This window comes from Ctenopharyngodon idella, chromosome 23 (assembly GCF_019924925.1).
Source record: "Ctenopharyngodon idella isolate HZGC_01 chromosome 23, HZGC01, whole genome shotgun sequence".
NCBI classification, from domain to species: domain Eukaryota; kingdom Metazoa; phylum Chordata; class Actinopteri; order Cypriniformes; family Xenocyprididae; genus Ctenopharyngodon; species Ctenopharyngodon idella.
This window is the reverse complement of record NC_067242.1, coordinates 18589970-18599914: the sequence shown is the minus strand read 5'-3', so window position 1 is coordinate 18599914 and position 9945 is coordinate 18589970. Positions and strand designations below refer to the sequence as shown.

At 35.7% G+C, this 9945-nt stretch overlaps 2 protein-coding genes across 2 annotated transcripts; both read right to left on the bottom strand.

The window, feature by feature from the left end:
* Positions 1–51: 51 nt before the first annotated feature.
* Positions 52–1619, bottom strand: LOC127505814 (lipocalin-like). Its single transcript, XM_051881655.1, has 6 exons — positions 1423–1619; positions 1170–1309; positions 996–1075; positions 788–901; positions 602–703; positions 52–496 (listed from the first exon to the last, which is right to left on the bottom strand). Exons 1-6 carry the CDS (start codon positions 1513–1515, stop codon positions 465–467), a joined length of 561 nt encoding a protein of 186 aa, XP_051737615.1. The 5' UTR covers positions 1516–1619; the 3' UTR covers positions 52–464.
* A 1380-nt stretch (positions 1620–2999) lies between these two features.
* c8g (complement component 8, gamma polypeptide) lies at positions 3000–9944 on the bottom strand. Its single transcript, XM_051881654.1, has 7 exons — positions 9657–9944; positions 9309–9445; positions 4984–5054; positions 4186–4293; positions 3877–3978; positions 3753–3782; positions 3000–3082 (listed from the first exon to the last, which is right to left on the bottom strand). The coding sequence occupies exons 1-7, from the start codon at positions 9825–9827 to the stop codon at positions 3072–3074; spliced, it is 630 nt and encodes a 209-aa protein (XP_051737614.1). The 5' UTR covers positions 9828–9944; the 3' UTR covers positions 3000–3071.
* Between the last annotated feature and the right edge of the window lies 1 nt (position 9945).

The window sequence follows — 9945 nt, the reverse complement described above, 5'->3', positions numbered from 1 at the left end:
TTTTTTTTTTTTTTATTGTAAAATGGAGAATTTGAATGAATCACCCCAACATTTGTAATTTGTAAACCAATTTAATTCAACAGCAGTAAACAAAACCACCAAAGAAAAAAATGAGAGCACTGTTCATAAAAAAAAAAAAAAAAAAAAAAGTTTGTAGGTGCGGCATTAGTGATAAGACATGTTTTTTCCAACATCAACACCAAAAAAACAAAAAACCTTGCACGTCAATAAAGACACACCAGTTAAACTTAGTAAAATGCATTATTTGGACAAGGTAATACTTTTGCCATTCTGTCCCCCTGCTTGAGACGTCCTTTGGATAAGCTCTGGAGTTGCAAATTGATTCAACTTAATGGTGTTTAAGGCACAAAGTGAAAAAGACCAAAACCAAGCAGATGAAGGCCAGCAAATTCAGATCTGTTTTTCAGGTGAAATGATCAGGCCAGCTGAAGTTGTCTTTGTCCTTATTTGGTTGATGATTCATCTGAGCATTCTCCTGTAAAACAGAAGTTAACAGTAAAAGGATTAATTTTTAAATGTATTATAACTTAAATTTACATTATCAGGGACTTGATTGTCGATTAAAATCTTTAAAATGTACCGTTTGGTGGCAGCATGGCAATGTTTTCCTCAAGGATGCCGGTGTCCAGAGAGAACTGCCTGAACTTTTCCTTCAAGTCATCAGTAATTTCTTTGGTACGACCTGTGATAATGACACATTCAGAGTTCGTTCAGCATCTATTTGTGAAAACATTTAATCTATATTGTGTACAAAGCGAGCTCTTACTGTAAAGTTTGTTGAGAACATAAGACACGCCTCCCTTGGTCTTTATAGTGTGAACGAACGCGTACTCGTCAAATTTGGCGTCAACCACGCGCATGTCATTTTCATTTTCCCAACCTGATAAAATCGAACACATTTCGGGTAAGGAAACAAAGTAAGATGATAAAAAGCAATCCAACCATTAGATGAAAGCAAAAACAGAAAGACGTACGCTGGCTGTGGAAGACAAAACGTCCTGGAGTCTCAGTTTTCTTGGCAAGGTGCGTCATCTTCCAGCAGGAACCATCACTCCTAAGAAACAAATGAAGGAATAAAAGTTATTATTACGAGAACATTTATCAAAACTCTTCTCCTTGAACATACAATAAAGCTAACTTGAGCTTACTTTAGATTAGAGTAACTGATGTCAAGGTCTCCTTCCGCGGTAGCCACCAGCATAGCAGTTCCCATTTTCATGTCAGCCTTGTGACTGACAAACCATTCTGCATTTGTAGCAAAGCCAATGAGATACCACTTTCCTCCCATCTGTAGAGAATACAACTATTTTAGGCCAACATAACCTGCTAACTCGCTCAAATCTCATTAACACCTCTGAGATAGTATTTTACAGTGAAAAACGACTGTATATTTGAATTTACCTTTTCCAGGTCGAAGTCAGGCATGGGCATGACTTCAGCAGAGGCGAACACTGCACAGAGCAGAACGCACAGCATCTTCAATACGACAGTCATGGCTGCAGAAGTGTAGGGTTCTCTCTCTGTATGCAGTTCAGAAGGTAAAGTTGGCTGTGTGGAGGAGACGAATGGCAGCCCGTTTTATCCTCAGTGAGCCCCCCAAGCCCTCCTTCAGTCCCTCCCACCTCCAGCGACAGCAGGAATGATAATTACAGTCGTTACACAACGGGCAACATGCACGTGTGGATCTTTCCAGGTATATGTGGGTTTGAGAGCATTCTTCATGCTTTTTATGACCCTCGGGCTGATGCCCGTTTGACCTTCAAAATCTACATGTAAACATTAATGTTTTTGAAAGAAGGCAGCATTTATTTGGTCAAAAATACTGTAAAAACAGCAAATATAATTACAATTTAAAATAACTGTTTTCTATTTTAATATATTTTAAAAAAGTAATTTATTCCTGTTTTGCAAAGCTGGATTTTCAGCATTATTACTCCAGATGATCCTTCAGAAATCATTCTTATATGATGATTTGGTGTTTAAGAAACTTTTATCATTAATGTTGTTCTGACTAATATTTTTGTGGAAAACCTAATACATTTTTAGGATTCTTCGATGGATAGAAGGTTCAGAAGAACTTGAAATAGAGATCTTGTGTAACATTATAGATGTCTTTACTGTCACTTTTGATGATTTAAATGCATCTTTACAGAATAAAGACCCATTCATGCCGAGGATGATAACTATAACTAAAGTTTTAATAATCATTCTAATTATATGAGAATAAGGAAGTTCAAATGACAGCTATTAAACATAAAGACATAGAGGAACCTTTTTATCAATGTTGAAAATGTGCTGCTTAATATTTTTGTGGAAACTGATACTTACAGATTATTTAGATGAATAGAAAGTTTAAAAAACAGCATTTATTTGAAATAAAAATGTTTTGTAACATTATAAATGTCTTTACTATCACTTTTAATCAGTGTAGGCTAATGCATCCTTGCTGAAGAAACAGTATAATTTCTTTAAAAAAAAATCTTACTGACCCCAAAATTTTGAACGGTATGTAGATTGCAAATTATGTCTGAATTAAGACTCAATAATACAATGCAAATTATCAACATGCATTGTATCCAAATCAGCATTTGATTTCCATGTGTCAGGCACTATATTACAGGTGCTGCAGAAGCAACTCATTTTGAGTTGAAACAAGTTCATTTCTGTGTTTAATGTTTTTCCATAAGAAAATTATTTCCTTAGGATACTTTTTGGAATATTGGATATGCAACATGTTTACTCCTTTGTGTTGTGTAACTCCGAAAAGGGTGGGCAGGCAGAGTCTTGTTTTGAGAGTTACATCACAAACCACATAATCTTACCAAAATTCCTTTGTCTTGTTTTATAAGAACTTTTTGTTACATCAAGAATTGCTTGAGGAAAAACACCACTTTCGATGCATATTACCAAGGATGTAACCATATTATTAGGGGGATGCTCCTTCCTCAATAAAATGTCGTTTTTAAAACACACAAACCTTGAAATTACAAAATAACTTTATTTTTGTCATTCTCACAGTGCTCACAATCAAAGATGCTGGCCAGTCAGTCTTAGGTCATATCTGGTGAGGAAGAAATTATAGAGTTGTTAGACAAAATTAGATATTATACAAAGTTATGCAGTTTTTTTTATTATTTTGTTTTGTTTTGTTACAAAACCTAATTTGAGGTTATGCAAGTTTAGCAACACATGCCTTTAAAACCGAAAACGTGATTATAACGCAAGCGGGAGATGCACAAATGGTTGGATTGGCTCTTTCTGTAGGATGTAAAAATTTCTTTCAACCAATCAGTAAATGTTGCCTGACACCAAGCAACGGCACTGAGAAGTTAAGAAATCTGATTCATTTAGCGAATCGATTCGCTTAATCGATTCGTTTGAAACAGTTCGCAGAACTTCTCGCACGGGGTTTTACCTGCTATTGTATATAGTGAAATAAATATTCAGATAAAGAGTTTATCACTCTCTAATGGAATACGTTGTATATTGTGTCGATGTTCTCCATTATTGTCGATTATTTTTTTAAATAAGCCTTGCGAATCGGTACATTTGAATCATTAAAAAGAACCGTTACAAAATAACGTTTCGTTCGCGAATATGACATCAGTTCGATTTATATTAGAATTTAACAATTATTGGATTACTTCACAATATATGTCGTTCTGTAAATGTACATAATAAAATATCACTTAGTTTAAGCCGATGTAAAAACAAATAAATTTAGATCTTACCCAGGACCTTTTCTGTGGACTCGCAGAACCCTGGAAAAGAGTCTCGAGTCAAAAAAAGTATAATAATAAAAGTATAATTTAATAATTGTTTTATTATAACAGGACTATTTGTCCATTGTCTCACCATAGTCGGGATACTGGAAAATGACGTCCAATCCCAAATTGAAAATCTTTGCACGATCCTCAAATTTATCCACGATTTTATCAGGCACTTCACTCGACCGTCCTTTAAAAAGAAACGAATGTTTTATTGAAACGATGCACTTTTTCACAATAGGCTAGGCTACTTCACAAATTTAAAAAAAAAGGTCATTTGTAAAACACACGTGGGCTTTTTAGATAACCCTAATGGAAACACTACATACTGATGCCATTATGACAATAAAGGATGGGTGTGAGAAGTTTAGGCTAAAATAGACACTGTAACACCTACCATATAGTTTCATGGTAATTTTCCCTGCTCTCTTCAAAACCAACATAGCATATGAACTGTAGTCCGTCTCAAGCACCATTATGTCCATATTCTCGTCAGGTCTCTTACCTGCATAAAGGAATGATGAAAAAACAGTAGCTTCAAAAAAAATTGAGACTTACAAACATTTGAAGGACACTGTATTTGGTTAAAAAAAATCAAACCAAGTGACATTTATTTTTTAGGGTTTAAATTACAAATAGATATAGGCTACTATTTAAAATGAAGACTAGTGGGAACTAGTGGGACTCTGCCTGTGTGAACCTGATGACTAGAAAAATAATAATAAAAAAAAGATGTTATAGCATTATTTGCAAATATTTTGTTGTTAATGCAATTATGTTAATACCTAATATGTTTTAACTGTATTTGTCCAGAGAGAAAATGCTGGTAACACTTTGTTACAGTGTCCTTGATATACTCAGTATATACTACAGTAAGCTGTGCATAATGTTAAGCAAATAACATTAAACAAAACCCTAACCATAACCCTAATATCACTAATCAAAATGTTATAATGAGTTAAACATGCAGGTCTACTGTCCTTTATGAAAGTATCATGCTTAAACATTTCTGGTTGTCTGAGTTTTTCCCCCAAACCTTTTCCTTTGACCGACTGTCAGATGTAAGCAGTCCAGGTCGAGAAAAATTTCAACATCTAGGAAACTAGGAAACCATCAGTTTAGATAGTGGTAAGATTGACAGGCTTTGAACTGTGGTCTGGTGGTCAGTGGAGTTCAGTCTGCACCAGATACCTACCTTTGAGAAAGAGCTGGCCAGGGGTCTTTGTTTTCATGTAGTTCTGCTTGATCTCCCAACACTCAAAATTGCTGACATTAGGAAAAAGCACAATGGATGAATACATTCTAATCTCATTCATCTGAATTATCATTTTAAAATGATATAATTGATGTAAAATAATTTTATATATATATATAATTTTATTATATAAAAAAAGATGTTTTTTTATGTTTAATTTGAATTATTGAATATTTTTAGACATGTCTTAGCAATTAAAAAAAGAGAAAAAAATTATTCTGAAAAGGCAAGTTGTTTCTTGACAATCCAATGCTTTTGCTGCATCAGCTGTAATTATATAATAGTGTAATGCTGGTGCCAAGCTGTCTAGGACCCGAGGGCTGCTTTCTAAGAAAACAAAGGACTTTTCTGGAAATTAACATTTGAACTTTCTCTTGAAAAAATTAGCATTCTCATCCAAGACACAATCACACTGAGTAGATCACAGTCATCACACCTCAGTACTGTTTTATCTGCATTTCTTTCATTCTATCCCCCCACACCCCTCTCTCTCTCTAATTCACCCAAAAAATCTATATGTGACCCTGGACCACAAAACCAGTCATAACTCGCACAGGTATATGTGTAGCAATAGCCAACAATACATTTTATGGGTCAAAATTATCGATTTTTATTTTATGCCAAAAATCATTAAAAATCAAGTAAAGATCATGTTCCATGAAGATACTTTGTAAATTTCTTACCGTAAATATATCAAAAATTTATTTTTCTTAGTGGACATGGATTGCTAAGGACTTCATTTGGACAACTTTAAAGGCAATTTTCTCAAAATTTAGATTTTTTTGCACCCTCAGATTCCAGATTTTCAAATAGTTGTATCTCGGCCAGATATTGTCCTATCCTAACAAACCCATACATCAATGGAAAGCTTATTTATTCAGCTTTATTTTATGTATAAATCTCAATTTAAAAAAAACTGACCCTTATGACTGGTTTTGTGTCCTGGGTCACATATGGTTTAATGTGAACAATTGCTATACAGCACTTTTGGTATCATTTTAAGTGTCTCAGTGTGATTACAAAGGTCTCATCCCGTTTTACGACTTAATAGAGATACTTTGCTCATTGTGGAGGGTGTGCCCTTTCATAGGCTCTTTGATGCAAATTACCTTCTGTCCCCAATAAGGTATAAACTACCCAGGTCTGGGACCTTAATTAATGCAAATTCCAATAGTTAATTCACACCTTCATTTGGAGGATGTTTTGTCTTGGTCTGATCATTTAAATAAATGTTACAAAAGGCTCAGGGCCACATTAGCCTGTAATGCTGAGTGTCTTCCATACACTCAGCATTATGTATTTTTTAGATGTCAGATTTCTGAGCATTTGATGTTTTGTATTGATTATCTTCGATGTATGTAATTTGCATGACTAATAATAAATAGTTACATCTGATTTTATTCTGATCTATTCTGAAATTATAGATTCTAGTACTGTAGATTAGGCCTACGTTGCATCCATGTTTCCGCAAATCTGCGTCTATGGTTAAGCACATACTAGAGCTCAGGTTAGATGGAGCATGGGGCACATCAGGCGAGAGAGATTTCTGACTAACTGTTTAACTTCAGTGAAGTTGTTATGCAGTTGCATTCACTATAGACCTTATGTAGCTCCGCCCCTTTTCAGCGTTAAGCTCGTTGTCTTTTGACTTCCGGTTTGTATTTCCACAGCGATCTTTCGTATTTATGAATGAACTGCTCATTTTAAAATCTTCCCGGTCTACTGACATTTGTTAAGACATCTGCTTTAAACATAACAATGCTAATGATAACTATCATTAACTCTACAACAGGTAAATCCACTTCACCAGCTAATTATTTTTCAACAGCGATGCCATAGAAATATACAGGGCTACCGCAAAACGGAAGTTCAAAGACAATATTCTAAAGATGGCGGCGCGCTTGTTTCTCTGGTAAATAAGGTCTATAGGGGGCTAGACAAAAATACTATTGAAATTATAGCAAGCATATTTAATGGTAGTAGCAATAAACTCTGGTTATTGTCTCAACTTTATTCAAGTTGTTATAGGCTATAGTTACATTAAAAGAGGATAGACAAAAATACTATAGTCTAAAAATAATATTAAGCATCTTTTTAGTTTGAGCTTTAACTAAGTTGTTATAGGCGACTACTTGGACTGTAGTGGAAACTGTTTAAAGGTAAGTGTGCAGTGTGTAAATTTTAACGGCATCTAGCAGCGAGGTTACGAATTGCAATGTAGAGAAGCTACAGTGGCCAACATAGGACAAAAATGTCGTCGTTTGAAACAGCAGAGAGAAGCAAGTCAAGCAAACGCACTCTGTAGAGCAGTTTGTCCGTTTAGGGCTACTGTAGAAACATGCAGTCGCAAAATGGCGGTTTCAAATGTAAAGGGACCCACGGTGTATGTAGAGATAGAAATGGCTCATTCTAAGGAAATAAAAACATAACGGTTCATTATGTAACATATTTATACACCACTGAAAACATAGTTATGTATATTATATTGCATTTCTGTCAATAGATCCTCCTAAAATGTACACATTGCACCTTTAAATAATGGCAAGCATGGGCGGCCTATAACCTCTGACTAATGATCAGACTGGCAAGTTTGTGACCGCGAGATCCAGATTAATGACCGGTGTAGTGAAAAAAAACGGTCGAAATCCTTCGAAATCGGGTTTCCATTAGGACATCAAGCGATCCCATTGGCTCAAATTACTTTTAATAGGTATACTCTCTTTAAATAGGTAGCACCTGATTACAATTCCTACAAAATCATGTTAAGATAAATTAAGATAATCAAGTTAAGTTAAGATAATCAAGTTAAGTTAAGATAATCAAATGTCTAGATAGCCTAAATTAGCCCATTATATAAACGACCAATAGCCTAATCCAATGCCATTCCAACCTAAATTCGAGGTCATGATAAAATGGAGTCAGATAAGAGTTTAATTTAGGCCTAACTTAAATGACTTTAACCGAAAAGACCGTGCTGGAAACTTTCAGCCACACCATTGAACACACTGTAGTTGGGCCAATTGGGTGAACCTTACAATGATCAATACAACAAAATCTTAATCTTGTTAAGTCTCTTAACTAAGATGCAATTAAGGGCCAGTATTGGGAGTAATCAATATAGAGTGGTGCAGGTATGACATCACTTTGTAGGCCAAAATGCGGAAGTGAGTTAGCATTTTAGCACTTCTGGTTCCATCGCCCTGAAGTCAATGGGTTTTTTTAATGGAATTTTGGTTAAATGGCTGAAATAAGGTCTGCGGTGAATGCAAGCTCAAGACAGTTTCACGTTTTATTCAACATAAAATGCATTAGTATTACCCCACTTGATTTTTTTTAAGCTGTCATGTGTCTTGAAAAAGGCGGTTGCTAACAAGTGGCTAAATGGGACTACACATGCAGTCAGGGTCATTAAACGTCATCACTCTGAAAAGGTAAGCTCAGTCTGCTTTTACAGCCTCATTATGCTTTGTACTCAATTGTACTCTTATAAACTATTCTAACTCAAACGTGCTGGGAAAATGTTTTTCGATTAAAAACTGAAAGAGTTGTCTGAAGCTTAGTGATGGTGACGTTTAAGTCGAGCGACCGTGGTGTAGTTTGTTTATAGCCTACCTTTAGCTTTTTACTTCTGGCGAGTGCATTTAGGCTTCAAATTTATAAAAGTTATGTTCATCTGTGAAAATTATCTTGATGGCAAAACGTGTAAGTGTCATAACCCTTTGTTAAACACAGAGCTTATTTTTTGCGATTTTCCAAAAGTGGGAAAAATGCATAGGCTTTCGATTGAGGGAACCCGTGCGCCGATAACTTCCGGGTTGGCCTACAAAGTGACGTAATACCTGCACCACTCTATTATAGACCTTATTTACCAGAGAAACAAGTGCGCCGCCATCTTTAGAATATTGTCTTTGAACTTCCGTTTTTGCGGTAGCTCTGTATATTTCTATGGCATTACTGTTGAAGAATAATTAGCTGGTGAAGTGGATTTACCTGTTGTAGAGTTAATGAAAGTTATCATGAGCATTGTTATGTTTAAAGCAGATGTCTTAACGAATGTCAGTAGACCGGGAAGATTTTAAAATGAGCAGTTCTTTCATAAATACATAAGATCGCTGTGGAAATACAAGCCGGAAGTCAAAAGACAACGAGCGCAGCGCTGAAAAGGGGCGGGGCTACATAAGGTCAATAAAGCGAACTAAAATCAGCTGGCAAGACTTGAATTCAATGAGTAAAGTGCTCCCTCTTGTGACTTAAGGAGTACTTACAGTTTTCTCACAGTGCTGACAGACACCTTGTCACCAGTGATAGTCCAAGTGACAGTCGTGCTCTCCACTTTGAAGCCGCTTTCCAGAAGATTCTTACACCGTGATGCTACAGTAAGCAGGTACCACTTCCCACTCATCTGAGAGAGTGATTTTTAAATAAGATAGTGTAAATATAATTCTGTGTGCATACTGCATTTATAAATAAATATTTTGCCGTCTGTTGAAACAGCACTGGGCAAGATTAATGGCCTATCAATGTGAATAATGTTCAGATGATGAGACTTTTTAATTCAATGTGTCAAAACGAATTAACTTAACTGCTTTGACATAAAGGATGTTGAAATATACCTGATCAATGTTGATGTTTTGACCTGGAGCTAGTTTTTCAATAGCTTTTTCTGCCTCGGATTTCTTTGGCTTCGGTGGTGTTGGTTTAAACCGTGCTCTTCGTGCCTCGGCAGGCTCCCAGAAACTGAGCCACGCGAGCACAAAGAACAGATGTAGCCAAAAGCGAATCATGAAATCAGTTGTTTTTTATCTGTTGCTTTACTAAAACGCGTTATAATAACCCTCCTCTACAGCTCTGCTAGAAATTCGCTAATAAGAGTCAGTCAACTGTCCAGTGTTGCCACACACA